This window comes from Trichoderma gamsii (genome assembly GCF_001481775.2).
Source record: "Trichoderma gamsii strain T6085 chromosome Unknown Scaffold_22.2, whole genome shotgun sequence".
Classification (NCBI taxonomy): Eukaryota; Fungi; Ascomycota; class Sordariomycetes; order Hypocreales; family Hypocreaceae; genus Trichoderma; species Trichoderma gamsii.
In genome coordinates, this window is record NW_020171359.1 from 134 (window position 1) to 19,535 (window position 19,402).

Genomic DNA, 19,402 nt, shown 5'->3' on the forward strand with positions numbered 1-19,402 from the left:
TCTGTTCTTCGATGGAGATATGTTGTAGCCACCTCTGAACGTGTATAAGATTTAGATCAGTGGAGCCTTTGCGAACACGATTTAACTTTCGGCGTTTTGTAAGAGAAGCCGCTTCCAGCCAAGCCATATGATTGGCTTCAAAACTTAATTTTTCGATGCTCAATCTATATATATATATACAGCCCTCTTCCCCCTTTATGTTACCTTATCGCCTTTCTCAATTATCCCCTACTCGAGTTACTTTGTCTTCTTTCAATATCTCACATATAATTTTGAGAATCATGTTTCTCATTTTAGTATCAACTCTCCTTCTTCTTTTTTTGGCAGTAGATGCCAAAAAGTCGCCAACGAAAATGAAGCCTAATCCGCTGACGAAGCCAAGTCGCTTCTATATGGAGGACTTTCCGCTGCTCGACATTGTCGAAAAAACAACCATCGACCCATATCTGTATCTGAAACAGCCAGAATTTGGGTTTCCAGGTCATTTCCAGTGCCTTCCCGTACGAATCGCTTTGCATTTCTATGTACATGACCGAAGCTGACAGCTCCACAGACTGAAGAAGGCCTTGTGGATTTCCTGGGCTGCGTCAATGTCAATAGCAAATGGCATGAGATGGTCGATGGAGACGGCAACATCGTCCTCAAGGCCGGCCAGTGCAGATCCGTTTCGCACCAATGCTGCCAAAGCACCATCTGCGCGCCAAAGACTGACATTGTGTTGACGCCCGACCGGATAACAGGTCTTTTATTCTACAAGTTCTCCGACGTCTGCCTCTATCGGCATCTGGGCGCAGTCTATACGAATGACAACTGGGATTTTATGGCGATCACAGGGAGACCCCCGAGATGCTTTGCGAAGGGGCATCGGCCAGACAAGGCCAGAAAGCCACAGCCGAATGAGTGAATCATTTTGTGCTGATGACTATAACAACTAAAACGACTATTACGACTATGACAACTCTAATGACTATTACTGCTATTACTATTATTACTGCTATTACTATTAGTGTCCACTCAGGGGATCTTTCGAATCACCCCCAGGCCAGATTGACATTACTTACGAAACATGCACAGAGGAAGCAGCTCTCAATGTCTGGAATATTTAACTCTTATTATCAACAATGATCATTCATGATATTCTACATGGTATTTTACATGCTATCATACATGCTAGCAATTCGCTAGCCCCCGCTCTCTCGTGATATACACGCGCAATTGGAGAACTGCTGAAGCAGCCAACACGACTACAGCACTTTATTTCTCCGAGTTTTGAGTGTGGCTTCGCACTTCGCTGATCTCGCCAACTTCATTCTGGTGTTGCTTGGTGGGGGTCCACTTGCTCGACGTGATGGGGTTGACGTGCTGCACGTACATGGTGTCAATCTCCTCAAGAGTTCGGTCCTTGGACTCGATGACGAAGAAGAAGACAATCAGGACGAGGGCAGCACAGCAACCAGCGAAGATGAGGCCGTAGAAGTAGTCGATGTCGTCGGTGATGAATCGAGTGCTAAATTCGCGACTGTTAGTTGGAGTCTTTACAAGCGTTAAAAGAGCAGTGGTAACTTACAAGAATGAGATCATAAAGTTCCAGAACCAGTTGGAAGCGGTCGCAATACCCATGCAAAGACTTCGGTATCGAATGGGGTACAGCTCGGCGTTGACAGTCCAGACCAAGGGTCCCCAGCTGACGGCGAAGGCGGCAATGGCAAGGCAGGAGAATGTGACCAAGGCAGATCCAGCCTTGGGGGTGAGCATCGGGTTCTCGTGGTCGAGGGCAAAGTGGCCGACAAAGGCATAGACACTATCAGTTTGTTAGTATAATGCATTGGTATCGGCACTGTCAAAGTTTAAGTAGACTTACAGGAAGCACATCATCATCCAAGCAGCACCAGTCATGAGGATAACACGGCGGCCGAAGCGGTCAATGATCCAGAGACCGATGATTGTGCAGAAGACGTTGACGGATCCGAGAATAATCTGAGTGACGTAGCTGTTGCTGATACCAGTGGCAGCAAAGACGGTGGTACCAAAGTAGAAGAAGAAGTTGGCTCCAGTCAGCTGCTGGCCGGCCTGGAGAACAATTCCGAGAGTGGTACGGTAGAGCATGCGAGGGGCGGTGAAAATCTCGGTCCAGCTGAACGCTTCAGTGTGCGCATTCTCCTCGTCAACCTTTTCTTGAATATCGGCAATCTGCTTGTTGACGACATCAGAGTTGGGAGGAAGGCCAATGAGACGGGCAATGGTCTGGCGAGCCTCATCAACGCGGCCGCGGCTGTAGGCAAATCGAGGACTCTCGGGAAGGAAGAGAACACCAGCGCCGAGAGCCAGGGCCCAGGCGAAAGTGAGGCCGTTGGGGATTCTCCATGAAGCGCTGTTGCCCCTGGTCTCGGTTCCCCAGTTGACCATTTCAGCGGTCCAGATACCCAAGGTGATGAGCAGTTGGTACGATGAGACAATGACACCACGGATCAGGGCAGGAGTACTCTCTGACTGGTACATGGGGACGACGACAGACAGAGCACCGATGCTGACACCAGTGACGAGACGGCCAACGGCAAACTGAACCCAATGGGTGGAGGAAGAGATCTCAATGATGGTACCAATGCAAGTGAAGAAGGCGAACAGCGAGATGGAGAGACGACGACCGATGGTATCTGCCATCTTACCGGCAATCAAGGCACCAATCAATGAACCAATGCAGAGAAGACCGACGATAGTGCCCTGGCGAGCGGCGCTGAAGGTGTACGATCCATCGCTTTGTAACGCTCCGAAGCGGCTGGCATAATCTTCCATCAGGAAGAAACCAGAGATTTGACCACTGTAAGGCAAGCATTGTTAGAATGATGGTCAAGTTGGTAGACAACAAGTGTCACCACTGTAGATGTCACTGCTATCGAGTGTCTTATCATCAAGGAGTGCCTTACCTGACATATCCGAAAATAAAACCACCAACACTGGCAACAGCACCCAAAGCACACGCCAGCACCGTGACCTTTCCTTCAGCGTGGAGCTGAGAACCCTCCTCGCTGCTGGTCGAGTTGTCCCTCTTGGGCTCCTCCGCGGGAGCAGAGGCTTGTTTCTTGTTGAATAACCCCATGATGCTACTCGTAAACCATTCACAAAAAAACGCTTCGATTCAATGCTTGCTTGTGATTCACGAACAGTGCAGGAGGATTAAAGGATTATCAGGTAGAGATAGGGGAAATTGTCTGATAGATAAACTAGTCTGCCAAAGCTAGTAGCTACTCCTATGAGTGACGATTGAGCTTGCAATGCGAAGGCTGGCAAAAGGGATAGTCCCACAGAGCCATATAAAACCTTGAAGCGTTCGCGTCCATCTCGGTGTCTTTGCGGGCCGCTGGAGAATGAAGTCAATAATCGACGGTCCCGTGGTTTGGGCCATCAGGTGGAACTGGACCGATCCTTATAGGCACATCTCCTGTTCAATGCGGCTGCCATCACGGTGTTGATGAGGCTGATTCGGAGAAATTCATCGGGGATACTCAACGAACCATTACCCTTTCCGGCGCTGCACAGATCAGGCCGAGTCATGGATCGTGTTTCGAGCGCTCCACCAGGCCCAGCAAACCGCAGCTCGGCACGGAATGTCCGGCCAGCACTACCGAGACTAAGTCATTCATCTGCCGCGTCTAAGAGGCTGTCAAGCTGCCAAAAACGCCCGTCCCGTTCCCACTTTCGGTGTCCCACTGTTTGTGCCCACTCTGCGCTGAGCTGATGGAACATGAACAACATTAAACGCGCATCAAAGTGTCCGAAACTTCGTATCTTCTGTATCCATATAACGTGATCTCCACTGAAGGATTGGAAGAAGAAATTTTCTGCTCGGCCCACGATGAGGCTCGTCATCTGATGTCCGGCGTCTTGGCTTCGGTGAATCGTCAGGACACAGTTGTGGAAATGAGATGAACCATGCTTTGCGTCTTGCGAGTTCCCTCTCTGATGCTACCGTACTGCGGCAAATTCCGTGATAATTTCTTCTTTCCTCTCGCAACTCTCATCACGTTGAATGTCACATTATGCAGAATCAGAACACCGTATCGACAGCTTGAAGCGTGGTGAATCACGATGGTAGAGGGCGTAGACTGTCCCAACCACGTCTATTAATTAGTACATGAAGTAAAGAACAGCATCTTGCGAATGGCAAGGCCGTGATGGAGCAGATTCGCCAATTCCTAGAAGTGAATATCGTGAAGCCTTTCTATCAGCAACTCGAATAATCTTCCTCGCGTGCGTGCATAGTTGCTTTATGGTTGTGAAAGACTCGGCACGGCACGGAGCATTATTTATTGACTGCATAATCTGTAACAGCCGAGAAATTCGGCGAAAACAAAAAATCCTTCTGGAAAGCTGACGGCGATAAGGCTAGCCGGTATAGGTTTGGCGGCGATCTGAAATCACGTTAGTCATTGACGTCATAGATGACACTTGCGATAAGATATGATAAGATGATAAGATGATAGGCGATAAGACATTCTTACATAAATCGCAATTAGGTCAGGAGAATGCGCCCAAAAATATCTATGGAGACGTATATGGAGACGACTCAACGTTTGTTAATAAAGTGAAGACATACAGACAGGTTATATGTTTTTGGGAGTTCGATACTTGTATTCATTTGTTTCTATGTTTCGTCTCTCTTCTCTGTTATATCCGTGGCTGAGGTAGGGTGAGTACACAAGTTTGTCCGTAGGCAATTCTATTAGCCGATTACCTCATATACCGCCAGAGCAACCTAAAATGCGGAGGCGGATGTCCGTTTGTGAATGAGCCCCAATGGGGAACGAAAGCACTAAACAACCAGGAAAACACCAACTTTCTTGCCTTTCCTCCCCTTCCATGCCAATCGTTGCGTTGCAAGTTTTGAGTTCACGGAAAACATTGCCGAGCCATCAGCGGCGTGGAGTGGCAATACTGACCAGCAAGGCCAGCGCTGTAAGATGGGCACTTTAATATGTAGAATCCCAAAGGGGCACAAGATTAGCCGCCTTGATGTCAGGTTGACGCTAGACAGCTTCAACCTCAATAGGTTGCTATACAGCTGGGCTTGGATTACTGGAACATCGGAGCATGCTCGGGGTTCAAGCCTCATCTCTACTGGCAATTGAGTGATGAGCGAGAGCATTTGTGCGCGTCATTGGCGCAATCGCAACAAGAATTTTGAGACTCATTGAGGCAAAACGAAACTTATATATACCTACCTCTATCCTTCAACGTGATTCTAGAGCAACAACACCAAGACAACCACAACAGCAACAACAACAACAACAACAACAACAACAACAACAACAACAACAACAACAACAACAACAACAACAACAACAACAACAACAACAACAAGTCCACCAACTGTGACTGAACCAAACTTCAAACTGAAGCTCTTCATCAACCATGTCTGACCCCAACAACCCCAACATCAAGACCAGAACCACTCCTCAGTGGTCGCTGTATCAGCGAGAATCTTTCTGGGATGCAAACAATGGAAAATATGGCCTTTTCAACACTGGTAAATATTCATGATATCTCATTTGGTAGTGATTCTAACTGACATTTATTCACAAGATCCCGCTGAAATTGAGAAGCTCGCAAAGGAAAAGCTCTCACAAGGTGGCTGGTACTATTCCTCTTGCAATGCTGGAGTATCCTGGACCCATCTCTCGAACCGACAGGCTTTCTACCGACACCGAATTGTCCCTCGCATGCTCGTCGACACCAACCAGAGAGACACTGCAACCGAGATTTTCGGACACAAGGTTTCTGCTCCTATTGGATTCGCTCCCATTGGTATCAATCGCATCTACCACCCCACTGGAGAATTGTCCGTCGCCAAAGTAGCCGAAGAGCTCAACCTCGCCTACTGCCTGTCTTCTGCCGGAAGTTACAGCATCGAAGATGTTGCCAAAGCCAATGGCTCCGGACCTCGCTTCTTCCAACTCTACCAGAGCCCCGACGACGAGCTCTGCCTCTCCATGCTGCAGCGCGCCTTTGACAATGGATTCGACGCCTGTATGCTCACGACGGATACCTGGTCTCTCGGCTGGCGCCACAATGATGTGTTTACTGGAAACTATGCCTTTTACCATGAGCATGGAGCTGGTGACCTTGGTCTTCAAGACCCCGTCTTCCAGAAGCGTCTTAAGGAGGCAGGAATCGACCCGGCCAAGAACCCCAAGGAAGCGGGTGCGAAGTGGATTGATGAGAATATCTGGCACGGCCGCGCCATTACTTGGGAGAAGATGAAGTGGACCATGGCGCAGTGGAAGAGAATCAGTGGAGGCCGCCCGTTCTGCTTGAAGGGCATTCAGAGCGTGGAAGATGCCAAGAAGGCAGTTGAGCTGTGAGTCTACTCAAACTGTTATGTCACATTGTGAAATTCCGAGAAAGCTGACCTTATCACCAGTGGCGTCGACGGCATTGTTGTATCAAACCACGCCGGCCGACAGGTTGACGGAGGCATCTCTTCTCTTGACGCTCTTGAGAAGATTGTCGACGCCGTCGGAGACAAGATTTATGTAAGATGCACCCATCACCGTCCTCACGCAAACATCTGACAGCAGCTAACCAATCTCAATCAGATCATGTTCGATTCTGGAGTCCGATCTGCCGCCGACGCTTTCAAGGCGCTCGCCATCGGTGCCAAGTTTGTCTTCATCGGCCGCCTCTGGGTTTGGGGTCTCAGCATTGCCGGCGAGCACGGTGTGCGCCATGTCTTGAAGAGCTTGTTGGCCGAATTTGACATTTTGATGGAAGTCGGCGGCTTTGTGAAGGTGCAGGATATTAACCGCAGCTGCATCGACTCGTTGCCTAATTCTTCAAACTTGATTGCCGAGACCTCGCGGATTTAATAAGCCCCCGGCTCGGAGGGAAAGCGTGCAATGGCTTCAGCGATTAGTCTTTAGATACAATTTCCTTACTTAGTCATAGAAGAGTTCCGTCTAGAATATGAAAATCTTCCTCATCGCAGCTGAACCTGCTTTTGATTAAAGTTTGTAGCACCTTGAGTAATAACAGCTATTGTCAAGTTTTTGCACGTATAGTGGGGAGCAATTCAATTTCGGCGAGTGTTTTTAAACCTATAATTTCCTACTCATAGTAAAACAAACAGCAGATCGCAATGTAGATTACACCATGCACATCGAATTACTAAACCACAAAACGCATTTTTTTCTATTTGAGCATCCAATGAATTAGTTGCGCAGCATACAAAGTTTATTCCGTACTCATATGTAAATCTACCCTGGACTCATTGAAATTAATACCAAGACACTGCATAGATCAAAGAATATTACCAGAAAATGCTGATGGAAATAGAAATGGTACATTCATACTCACAACCTAGCATAATCGTATACAAGCACCTATAATTAGATGTGTCGATATAGTGCTTGACTTGCGCAGAGTGCTTGCTGTCTTTTTGGACTGAAGTAAGTTTTTAGGAAATGTTGTTCAATTTATTTTGGCCTTGCCATGATCACATTTAACGATTAGACAAGACAAGATTGTCGTGCTTAAGCTCAGAAATGATACATGTAACTAAGTATGTAGCGCAAGGCAGAATTTCGAGGCAGCAAGGCTTCTTGACGAGCGGGGCGCAATTTGCATGAATAGGTACCAAACTCCAATTTAGGCTTAAATCACGCAGATTCAAAGTCTCAAATCTCAAGTCCTCGCTGACCTGACTCTTTTTCTTGTTTAATGTCTGCATCAATCCCTTCATTTCTTAAAGTGAAAGCATGTCTTCAACAACACGCCAGTAAGCGAGCAATTGCTGCAATCTTCGTAGCTCGAACTCATTTACTCATTTATCTCTCTCTCTCACAGGAACAATCCTTGGCGACCATTGGACTCTAACAAGAGTGAAATCCGTGTTTTAGACATATCTCCATCCAACTCCGAAGGGACAAAATTACAACGGGATGTCATTGTATGTCATTTACGGACTGTATCCCTTGTGGACGAACCTGAATACGAAGCTCTATCATACGTCTGGGGGAGTACGAGCGGCAGTCGGGATATAGTTGTGAATGGAACTATATTGTCAGTAACAAATAACTTATTTGAAGCACTCGGGTATCTTCGCGATGCCGTTTGGACGCGCACACTATGGATAGACGCCCTGTGTATCAACCAAAAAGACGATGCCGAAAAGAACATCCAAGTAGCGATGATGGGCCGAATTTATACTCAAGCGTCCAAGGTTTTGGTCTGGTTAATGAAATCTAAATTACCAGGGCTCTTGGACGACATCGCTTCGTTCAGTCAAAACCAGGAAAGACATTTTACCGAACTCCCTTCATGGCTTCCAATATTGTCAAATAACGACTGGTGGCACAGAGCGTGGACACTCCAAGAAGCGGCCTTAGCTGAGAATCTAATATTCCATACCGGAACTGGGCGCTTTTCTCTCGAAGATCTTGCGGAATACTGCAACTCTCTGGATCGGCACCTGTTTCGAAGAGACCGATGCTGTTCCGAAGTATTTGCTGCAGCGTCTACGAATGATCTCCCCATTATCGAGCTTCATTCGGCATATCAAATGATTCAAGACCTATTATCAAATCGACAAATAATTTCCCAGGGTAAAAAAAGTTTACTGGATCTCATCGTAAATAGCAGGGGCCGTCTAGCAAGCAGGCCTCAAGACAAAGTGTACGCATACCTAGGATTGGCATGCGATGTTCCAGCAGACCTTGTTAAATATGAACTCCCTCTGAGAGAGTGGAACTTGCATATTTCTGCAAAGTTTATTCGGCATGATATGTCGCTAAAGATTGTTCGCCTTGCAGGCCCCTCGGGATATGATCAAATTGACATGCATCGCATGGCCAGGTTATCGTCATGGTGCCCCGACTGGACGCAAACGATGGATAGTATTGATGCTTCGCTCGTACAAACGCGATTAAAAGATCTCAATTCTGCAGGATTTACCGCTTCAGGACAAACCAAAACTATTCCGCGCTTTCCAAGGCCGAATATTCTTGGCGTGTCGGGAGTTGTCTGCGATACAGTCGCACAGGTAGGCCATGGCAGCTTATATTTATTTAATTTCGATGATGAGTTACGAGGTTTGCGTCGATCGTGTCGTCTGGTTGCCAATAGCACCCTAGTTCATGACGCTAAATGCAATGGATGCGATAAAATTATTCATGGTACTCGAAAGAAATGCCGCGCATGTCCTTATTTCGATCTTTGCAGCAGGTGTTTTAGTAAGTCAAGAAGCATACACCCAGGCCACTCATTCAGCAGCATTCCGTCACCAAACATCGACGTAACAGAACACGACGATGGTGAAACTGTCAAAGAGTCTAACTGGGTAAGGCTAAGCGAGATAGCCTACCCTTTCGGTGACGGCGATACCCTGAAAGATGCGCTTCGAAAAGTTATTACCACGGAGGGAAATATTGATATTCTATTCGGTCACAGCGATCATGGTATAGATGGTGAATCTAGAGACGCACGTATTCTTCTAGAGATAGCTTTCGCGAAATTTTGGCACCTCAAGATCGAAAACCGACCAGAAGCAGATTTCGCTATAGAAGCAAGCTACACAGAAGAAGGCTACACAATGGAACCTGGAAGCCTAGTTTCCAGGGTCCTGACTGAAGATTCCTTGTTTTATTTAATTCATAGGATCCGAACGCTACTATATAAGAGGCGATTATTCGTATCCAGCGAAGGATACATTGGCTGGGGTCCACTGGGGATGAAGGCTGGAGATACGATCGCCGTCTTACATGGCGGTGATATGCCTTTTATTCTTCGAGAACTTCCCGAGTGGGGAACTCGACCTGTTCGACCTGGTCCTGATCGCGATCGTGTATACAACTTCATGTTAGGAGAGTGCTATGCCTACGGTCTAATGAGGGGAGAGGCATTGGAGAATGAAGAAATGGAGAAGCGCGATTTCTTATTATGTTAGTCTGTGAGTTTCTCAGCTTATCACTATTCTACTATTGTAGCAATGCTTTTACAGATGATCAGTCTCATTTATGATGATTTCACTCCCCACTCTGTCTAATTGCCAAGAGGGCTGACTGTAGGATCCCACGTAGTTGGAGAATAAGAATTAAAATCCAATAATGCCATATCCTCTTCCGTCAACTCAAAATCGTAGAGTTCCGCGTTGGCCTCAATCCTAGACAACGTTTCGCTCTTTGGCAAAGGAACAAAGCCCTTTGAGCAAATCATCAGCTTTTGCACTCATTAAACGCAATATAGCTCTCAAAGGCCGGCAATTACACACCTTTTGTAAACTCCATCGCAGCAAAATCTGGGCTCCCGTCTTCCCATACTTCTTCATAAGAGCCTGCACCTGCGGCTCTTCAAATCTCTGTCCCTTAGCAATCGGGCAATACGCTTCTATCACAACCCCATGCTTATTGCACCATTCGACAATATCTGGATGCGCCAACCAGGGATGCAGCTCCCACTGGCCAACGCTAATCTCACCTGCGTTTCCTTCACCAAGCTCGCCTTCTAGCTCCTTGATGTATGCCAATGTCTCTTCAAGATGGTGCACGCCATAGTTGGACACTCCCATGGATCGAATCTTGCCTTCTTGCTTTGCTTCCACCAAGGCCTTCCACGTCCCCTTTCTCGCCTCTGGGCCACCGTATGGACTGTGGTTGAGATATAAGTCAATGTAGTCTAGTCCTGTCTCCTGAAGACTCTTTTCAACAGCCTTCTTGGTCTCTTTGTATCCGCCCTTGCGAACTTTGGTGGTGACGAAGATATCTTCGCGAGGAATGCCTGACAGTTTGAATGCTTCTCCACAGGCCTTTTCACTGTCATACATGCGCGCGGAATCGAAATGTCTGTATCCGGCTTTTAGAGCATGCACAATAGCGGTGACAGCTTTGTCGTGTCCGATCTTGAAACCTTGGCTAGCGCCGGCTGCAGTCTATGTGTAATCGGTTAACCGAGATAATCTTCTAAACAATGCGCTGGATTGCGACATACCCCAAAGCCTAGCACAGGAATATTGTGCCCCGACTTCATTTTATATGTGGACGTAAGAGTTAATTTTGCCATTGCGACTATATCTGAATACAAAGATGCTTTGAGAAAGTGATTTCCAATTATATGAGTTTGTCAATTGGGCTTGGATAGATGAGTGTAATGAATCGAATAGTGATACGCTTGAAGATACACCGTCGTCTTTAAATAGAGAAATAGTCACACTGAGTGCAAAACGAGTTGATCAAGGATAGAGCTGCTAGTTCATCCACTTTCCATCGGCGATCCAATAGGACGACGATTTCGCCTAAGACCGGCAATAGGGTGGAATAGTTGCCTAATTGGGAGTTTTTGGAAATGCGGGCCCGCAGCTATCTCCAGGAACCGAGAATACAACAGCTTTTTGCTCATTTTGCTGACTTGATGCTTCATAAAAGCCGAATTCATAATTAAAAACGAACAATCTCCGAATTAGAGATCAATATCATGGCTTCTCAAATGATTTGAAAGCCACATCGACGACGGAGCCATAAACTCCACCGCGGTCATGCATGATATCATACAAACTTCAATCGCTGTGGCGAAATCTCCATCACTCGCCGCTCTCAAGATATCCTATGCGAAACGCTACTCAAATTCGTCAGTAAAATCCAGCGACAAGCCGATTCCAAATAGCCTCACCTCCCGCATTCAAAGCCGTCGCATACATAACCCGCGATATCGGCTTAAGTCCATCCTCCGTATCTGCACCGTCCAAATGCCCATCCCAGAATCTCACAAGAGCTGCCACCCGCGTTTCTAAATAATCATTGACATTCCAGCACTTAACGCCAACGCAGGTGCCAAACTCGCGAAAGGCCAGCCTGTGGGATGCACTTCGGTGCATTATTGGGGAATTCTCACCAAGTAGCTCTTCGACTCTGATTAGAGCCTTGTCGGAGAGTTTCATAGCCCACGGTTCATCCGCCCATATGTGGCACATCCAAAGGCCCATTCCTAGGTCTAGAAAGTCATTTCCTGGAGATAGACTGCCCTTTCGTGTCATGAGATTCCAGTAATCGCTGACTTCTTGACCCAGCACGCCAATTCGATGACCTTGTTTCGCGGCTGTGCTCTGGAGCAGCTTGTATACAACGTATCCTGTTGCTGCATCAAGGTGGCCCTCTGACTGGACAAGTACGCTCTTCATATCGGTGGATATCTTCCATACCATTCGCAAATCGCCGGAGAGGCAGTGCATGAGAAAGCGCGGATGAATCGACCTCGCCAATTGTATGGCCAAATCGTTGTACTCTGTCTCACCCGCTGCAATGGAGAGTCGATTGAGCGCAAACATCCAAAGCGTGAGATAATGATGATACTGTCCATCGCCGTCTGGGCCCTTGGCATCCAGTTTCCCAATTCTCAGCCCTCCTCTCAAAGGCTCCTCATCCGTAGCACCATCAAGTCTTTTTTCTCCATCCCTTGTTCGGCCAAGTATGTCATGTACCGTAGTAACCAGACGCTTAGCTAGCGTCAAATACTTGGGCTTGGCCGTTTCTTTAAACAGAGTGATGAAGTTGACAACTCCAAAAGCGTCCGTCCAGAGGTACCTACCACGATGGCCTCCAGCTCCAGGATCATCAGGGAAATTCCAGCCAAGTACATCGTCGTTTGATAATTCATCAAATGGGCCGTATACCGACTTCATCGCCTCGATGAAGCGGCCGATCTTGTCGATTTCGGTCATGGCTTTCTGTAAGTGAAGTGATTTGTCACACGAATAATAGCGTTTCACAAAAATGCATCTTCTCTGCATGAGAAGAATAGATTGGCAATTTGCGACGATAATTCTCGTGATGCTCTTCATGTTGCTTATAACAGTTGTTGGATGTGATGCCATTATGACGATCTCATGAGAGCGGTCAGCTGGACAGCCCGGCTTGACACTAAGATTAAATTCTCAGCTGCCAAGAAGCTTAATGCAACGTACCGATGTATTGTTTACTTCATTCCACTGTTCAGACCACTGCCACTTTCGGCAATATTTCTTGGCTACCTTATTGATAATCTCATTTCCAATATCATACAGATCAAATACATTATAAACCAATTGAGTAGCAAAGTCACAAAATATACACAGAATCTCCAAAAAGTTAGCCGTAAAAGCCAAAACACAGCTTCCTAAATCTCACCAAGCGGCCCTTCATACACACTATGCGGATGATTCATCGCCAACGGCCACAAGTCACTCAAATGCTGCGTCTGCGTAACGACAAGGGCGCCAACATCGTCCCAGAGGACGCTTCCAAGAACGCGCACGACGCCGCTATAGCCCGGCGACTCCTCCGAGCGCTCGTCATCAGGCGCATTGGGATCGAAATCAGCGTCAATGGCCATGACAAAACCGCCCTGTTCCGGCGTGGGATGAAGATAGGAGTCGATGACGCCCTTGTCTGCACCAAGGAGGATATCAGAGTGAACGCCAGATGGGAAGTCTGCTGATTCACGAAAGTCTTGGAATTTCCTAAAAGATACGCTTCTGATTAGTCCATGATTACTCGTAAAAAAAGATATGCAAGTCAATACGTACGTTCTGAGGGCATCAACATCGTCATCAGAGACGTCCAAGTCCTTGGCATCTCGCCAATGGACCACCGAACGTTCTCTAAGATTGTCAACTCCATTCAGCTCGTGGCCCCAGTTCGCGACATCAGCTTCAAACTTGGTCTTGAACTGCTCCCACTCTTCATCCGTGTGATCGTGAGAAAGGCGATACGCCACGAATCCCCATTCAAAGTTATTCGGCGTGCCAAGGTATCGGTTCGCTGTTTCCACCCAGAGTTGTTGTTCCAAGGGCACTGGCGGTCCCCGAAGCTCCAGTCTTGTCTTGTCCTGAGCTGTCACTTGGCAAAAAGCACTCTGTGCGGTGCTATTCATCAGATCAAAGCCAGTTGGCAGGCCGGGCTCCGGAGGCTGGTCGGTTGGACGATCGTGGCCGAGCCAGAGCTCAGTCCGTGAAAGATACTTGAGTCTCAGGTAGTAATCGCCCTTTCTAGCGTGAGTATTCGCAGAAAAGGAGATGGGCTCCATGCGATAGGGCTCGTTGGCGCCAGGAAGCGGCGGCGCATCGTCCTGAGAACGAAGGCTTTCTCCTTCATATCCATCCATTGGTAGGAAGATGCCCGAATCAGCTTGAGCTGCATTCTCCAACAGGTCATGAAGCTTGTTTGTCAAATCCCACTGCATCGGGTCAAGGTCAATCCCAGTCGATGGAGGATTAGCCGCGAGCTCTTCGAGGATAGGGCGGCGGAGACGGTCAACGCTATTGATGACCCAGCGGTGGGCATGTGCAGAGATGGAGTTGAAATGAGTCTTGATATACTCGTGCCATCTTGCTGCAATCTTGACTTCTGGCTTCTGTTCCAGCCGATTCTTGGCGTTGAACGCGTCTTCGAAATGACGCAAGTGTCCCCATATCAGATTGTAAGTCTCGCGAAGAGCAGCCTTGATAGGAGGAAGATTCAGGTAGTGAAAGGCATTTGTCACGCCGGCAATATACTGGCACGCCGCGTGAAAGTTTTGCGGAGAGTCTAGAGAAAGATCCTTCCAGCGCCTCTCGGAAAGAGGCAGGACGCCTTCCCATAGCCTCGACTTCATCGCGTGAAGCTTCTTTTCGATGGGCACCAACCGCGCTCCATCCTCATGGGAGCCAATGCGAATCATGAGCTGCTGTACAAGTATATCGTGGCTGGTATTGTACGGCGCCGGCGCCCACGTCGCCATGGGCTGCTGCATCAGCATCACCACGTCCTCGGGGAGCGGCGGAAAGGATGATTTGGAGCCATCGGAAAGAATTCCAAACGCCATGGACTCGATAAAATGAGGAATCGTTTGCGGCTCCAGGATTCTGTCCACAATCCAGAGCTTCTTGTCGCGCTCACTCTCAGGCACCTCCGGATGCAGGATCAGATCATGAGCTCCAGACGGAGTATTGCGCCGGGCGATGCGGTTGCTCTGGAGCTGGCCCGAGAACGGAAAGCCATTGCGGCTCAACAGCAGATCAAGATTCAACAGGACATTTCCCATGTTCATCTTGAAAGAAGTGCGCGGCTAAACGCAAGCCGCCAGCGAGAGAGATTCGGGGTTGCAGTTGTTTCAGGAAACTCGGCTCAGCTCATGTATTCATGTATGAAGCCGTCAATGGGTCTAAGTAGACGATAACGAGAGGATTTCAATCCTGCACTTGCAATTGGAATGAAAGAGAAAAGAAAGATTCAATGTCGCAAGCTCAATGATAGCAGCCAATGAAGAGAAATCAAGGAGATGCGCGCATTTTTATATCTTGAGCCAAATCGTGAAGTTGGCATCTCGGCCGACCAAGTGGGACATCTAACTTTAATGGTCGCAGTGGCTGCCTGGCCTGCCTAGAGCAAGCGAGCTTTAGAAGGAGGCCAGTGCAAGTTAGTGCAAGGAATTGCCGCTATTGCATCAAGCTTATCTGCCTAAACGGAACGTGTTGAATGAGTTTGCGCAAACAACATGAACTTGCATGTACTAAGGACCAAGTTCATAGCACAGAGTGGATGTTCCATGTCTATTGTCGTCGGATTGCTAATTCATGGGACCTGCAGCAGATACCCACTCTCGGCTTTAAACGAGACAGCTTATTCCAATCTTGAAAGTGCAGCAAGTGTCCAATGCTGGTCATCCAATTGACCTACAAAGGCAAGCAGGTCATGATACATGGATTTTAAAGCCGCCAATTAATACCTGTCCATTAATATCAATTTTCCTTCATGCAAGCAATCGGTTTCATCAGCCCATTTTACCAGCAGGTATGGCGAGTCGGGTAGGTATCACGAGTCTCCTAGATGCTTAATAATAACCTTGAAGCAATCGTACATTCATCCTTGGCTGGTTCCGTACGGCGCTGGGGCATTGTATTGCCTAGTACTGCATATTGTGTCAGTCCATGTCCGAGACGAGTAACATGTGGGATTATCTCGATAAAGACGACCATTGAAATCATGATCATGACCAGACCTTTATGTTAGTTTGAGAGCTAATCACCATCAGAGGTGCTGTAGAACCAAGGTTTTCTATGACTTGGCCTGTACACCTCTAAACATTCTGGGATATGCATCCATACCCGACGTTTTTATATCATATCAACCTAACAACATGGCTGAGCCAATGATAATATACATGATATAAGTTTGCCCTTTAGATACTAATACTACACCCACCACGTCTGGAAGGACGAGAAGAGCGGCAACGGCTTCTCCTGGCGCCCAATTCCCCCCAACAGCTACATCGCCCTCGGAGACGTTGCCCAGTCCGGGTGGTCGGCCCCTAAAAACACCGACGTCTAGTGCGTGCGCCAGGACACTGTCAGGCAAGGCAGTTTTGGCTCCAATAGCGTGTGGGACGATAAGAAGTCTGGCGCAAAGGCAAACTTGTCGGTTTGGGAGATTCGCAGTTCAATTGTTTGGGCTGCCGATGGCGAAACTGAAACCACCGACGGCCAAAAAGTTGGTGATGGTGGACTTGCTGTTACTACGTATCTTGGACCGATCCGTGAGAGCCAGGATTACGATGCGCCAGACTCCAGCTTTGCTCACGTCCCACTTGCGTAAGATTTATATGTAAGTTGAGGTCGTTCAAATGCATTCTATGCTTGAATATACTGTCTAGATCCATTGCTGATCTTGGGAGAGACGTACAGGAGGGAATGTATTGACAGTTGTTCAAAACACCAGAAGACTTATAACCGCGAGGGTCAAGAAAACATGAATTTGTAGCTCAACTCTATAGTTCTTGATACTACAGTCAGCACATACTCTGATAGATTATAATTTGAGTAGCAGTGCTGTTTAAACTATATCCATGGGCTGGTCCTTAAGCTATAATTGTAATGGTGTCTCTAAATTGCAAATTGACGACTGTCAAGGCAATCCGACTGAAAAATGGATTCTCATCATAGTCGTTATCAATTTGCAACACTCATTTCACCTTCTACTTTTAAACAATGTAAAACAAACACCACAAAACTCAATCGCCAAAACGCCCCAGATTAGCCACGCTGACTCCCGCAACCTCATCCATGTCCCGATTCAAGCCCCGATGTACGCAGTATGCCTCCTAGGCCTCGTCATCATTGTCATCAGTCATATCCATTCCAGTTTCTTCCCTTTCGTCCTCATCGTCAACCAGCATCGTCCTTCGCCGACCCAGTCTGCCCTTTCCTTTATCCATCGTGCTGCGTCCTGTTCTTTTGCCATTTAGTTTGTGTGACGCTTCGACTTTCCTCCTTTCCAAGTGTTGTTCGAAATCCGCCAAGTCTTCAGCCTCGTCCTCTGCAGCGCCATCCACCAATGCCGTCTCTTCCAAAGCCTTATTCAAGAGCTCTGTTGCGATACTGTCTTGCGGGTGGATAGCTAGGGCCTCGTGAAGGACTACAGCAGCCTCTTGTGGCCTATTCTGCTCCATGAGAATAAGTCCCTTGGCACTGAAGATGGCAGCATCCTTCCCTCCTGCCCGTAACACTTCATCAAATTCTGCTAGTGCACGGTTGAAGTGCCGTAGTCGGCGAAACGCATGACCTAAATTTGTTCTCGCCGCAAGCCATGCTGATGGCTCACTGTCGTTTTCGTCGGCAACTTTGAGGGCGGCGGTGAAATACTGGACAGCCTCTTTCGGCTTATCCTGGTGATATTTGACGATGCCCATCTCGTTGAGGAGCAGCGGGTCTGATTTGCACAGCCCGTAGGCAGTCTTTAAGAACTCTTCTGCAATCGTCATGTTGTTCAAAGCATGATTTTGCATTCCGAGGAAGATTTGTGGTAGATGAGTGCCCATAAAGAGGCGTGCAGCGGTTGAGTAGGCTGAAATGGCTTGATCGTGTTCTCCTTCTTCGGCAAATGTGTGCGCAAACCCAATCCAGGCCGGGCCAAAATGTGCATCCATCATGCTCGCTTTGCTAAAATATCGTCTGGCTTCTGCAATTTTCTTGATGCTAAAATAGTAAATACCCACTGCCAACCATGTACACGGTTCTTCAGGGTGAGTATCTGCCAGATCGTGGGCAATCAGGAATAGTAGATTCTTCATCTTGAGCTCGTATAGACAGGCCAAGTGGACGGGGTATATGGCAAAGTTGTACTTGTCTTCTTCCAGGATGGCATTGGTAATGGTCAGGGCATCTCGGTATCGGCATTGTGTGTATAGTAAGTCGGCTCGGGCAAGCTGCAGGTCAGGATTAGCGGCCAGCTGATAGTGCGTTGACAGCGAGTCGTAGGCCGTGTCGAATGCGGCGGGATTCCTATATTTGGATAGCCGTGTGGTGTAGAGCATCTTTGTGAATTCGGCCGCCTCCTGGGAAGATTTTGGATCCCCCGTTAGCTGTATTGAGTCAAAGTCTAGGCTGTCTAGAAATTGCCACTCTTCGTCCGGCGATAGAAGCGAGTTCTTCATCAGCTGTTGGAAGGCTTCGAAGCACTGCACGTCGATCCGTACAGCGTCCTTGTAGCATTCCTTGGCCCTGTCAAAGGCGTTTTGCTTCGCATAGCAAATGCCCCGGAGGAAGCACATAGCTGCCTCGAATCTTCGGGTCGCTGCCTCTTCATCTCCCGCATCGTCGTCTCGTCTGCGTCCGCCTCGAGGCTGGGCTGAAGCTTTTCGCTTGTTACTCGGGCCATTGGATATCAGGTGCGTCGGATTGCGCTCGCCAAGGACGGCTAGAGCTTCTTCGAATCGTGATTGTTTGATGAGGCAGTGGCCAGCGAGATAGCGGCAGGCTGGATTGCGGCCGATAAGGTCTTGTTTGGAGAGGAATGCTTGAGCTCGTGTGTAGTTTCCAGTCGCAAAATGGACCTGGGCCAGCCAGAAGGCATCGTTGTCGTCATCTGTAACCAGTAATTACACGTATCAGTTTGTGTGCCTCTGCGAAGCTCAATGGCACTACGCACGAGTCAAAGCAAGAAGCTTGTCTCCAATAAAGATGGCCGACTCATACTGCGCCTTGTTGAGGGCATCCTGCCTCCAGTCCCTCAGAAACTGCTCCATCCTCTAGCATCGGTCGGGACGTCGCATGAGGGCAGGTCCAAAAAGAATCAAATATTGAAGAATGGAATGACAAGAAAGAGGAAGAAATCAGTATGGGAAGGTTAGGTATTTAGCAGTGCAGTATGGTGGGATGGCGGGATGCTTTGTAGATAAGGTACATGTAGCGAAGTCGAATATCCAAAGCTCGTTGTTGACGCGCGACACAGCTCTGACCTGGATCTGCCGCGATCCGCGTTCGACTACAGCTGCTGCAGGGGTGGTCAGAGCAAATAGCGGGGTAGCTTCAGCGCAACGGACCCCTCCATGCAGCGAGTTTAGAGACTCTGCCCGCTGTACGGCATTTCCAGGGCAACATGTTAGTGCTAATGCCACCACTGTAAAC

The 19,402-nt window shown here is 48.0% G+C and overlaps 7 protein-coding genes across 7 annotated transcripts; 2 read left to right on the forward strand and 5 right to left on the reverse strand.

Annotated features, from left to right (window-relative positions):
- Positions 1–1,254: 1,254 nt before the first annotated feature.
- TGAM01_v206426 (hypothetical protein) lies at positions 1,255–3,097 on the reverse strand (the record flags this gene model as incomplete). Its single annotated transcript, XM_024549868.1, has 4 exons — positions 1,255–1,507; positions 1,568–1,801; positions 1,862–2,818; positions 2,925–3,097. The coding sequence occupies 4 exons, from the start codon at positions 3,095–3,097 to the stop codon at positions 1,255–1,257; spliced, it is 1,617 nt and encodes a 538-aa protein (XP_024405342.1).
- A 2,312-nt stretch (positions 3,098–5,409) lies between these two features.
- On the forward strand, positions 5,410–6,863 carry TGAM01_v206427 (FMN-dependent dehydrogenase; the record flags this gene model as incomplete). The annotated part of the gene is made up of 4 exons (XM_018801806.1): positions 5,410–5,524; positions 5,581–6,355; positions 6,419–6,530; positions 6,594–6,863. 4 exons carry the CDS (start codon positions 5,410–5,412, stop codon positions 6,861–6,863), a joined length of 1,272 nt encoding a protein of 423 aa, XP_018665121.1.
- A 3,169-nt stretch (positions 6,864–10,032) lies between these two features.
- On the reverse strand, positions 10,033–11,049 carry TGAM01_v206428 (2,5-diketo-D-gluconate reductase; the record flags this gene model as incomplete). Its single annotated transcript, XM_018801805.2, has 3 exons — positions 10,033–10,191; positions 10,262–10,918; positions 10,978–11,049. The coding sequence occupies 3 exons, from the start codon at positions 11,047–11,049 to the stop codon at positions 10,033–10,035; spliced, it is 888 nt and encodes a 295-aa protein (XP_018665120.2).
- A 517-nt stretch (positions 11,050–11,566) lies between these two features.
- TGAM01_v206429 (hypothetical protein) lies at positions 11,567–12,703 on the reverse strand (the record flags this gene model as incomplete). Its single annotated transcript, XM_024549869.1, has 2 exons — positions 11,567–11,601; positions 11,656–12,703. 2 exons carry the CDS (start codon positions 12,701–12,703, stop codon positions 11,567–11,569), a joined length of 1,083 nt encoding a protein of 360 aa, XP_024405343.1.
- A 434-nt stretch (positions 12,704–13,137) lies between these two features.
- TGAM01_v206430 (hypothetical protein) lies at positions 13,138–15,048 on the reverse strand (the record flags this gene model as incomplete). Its single annotated transcript, XM_018801803.1, has 2 exons — positions 13,138–13,480; positions 13,547–15,048. The coding sequence occupies 2 exons, from the start codon at positions 15,046–15,048 to the stop codon at positions 13,138–13,140; spliced, it is 1,845 nt and encodes a 614-aa protein (XP_018665118.1).
- A 704-nt stretch (positions 15,049–15,752) lies between these two features.
- Positions 15,753–16,696, forward strand: TGAM01_v206431 (hypothetical protein; the record flags this gene model as incomplete). Its single annotated transcript, XM_018801802.1, has 3 exons — positions 15,753–15,791; positions 16,329–16,588; positions 16,651–16,696. The coding sequence occupies 3 exons, from the start codon at positions 15,753–15,755 to the stop codon at positions 16,694–16,696; spliced, it is 345 nt and encodes a 114-aa protein (XP_018665117.1).
- A 401-nt stretch (positions 16,697–17,097) lies between these two features.
- On the reverse strand, positions 17,098–19,020 carry TGAM01_v206432 (anaphase-promoting complex subunit 6; the record flags this gene model as incomplete). Its single annotated transcript, XM_018801801.1, has 2 exons — positions 17,098–18,860; positions 18,924–19,020. 2 exons carry the CDS (start codon positions 19,018–19,020, stop codon positions 17,098–17,100), a joined length of 1,860 nt encoding a protein of 619 aa, XP_018665116.1.
- Between the last annotated feature and the right edge of the window lie 382 nt (positions 19,021–19,402).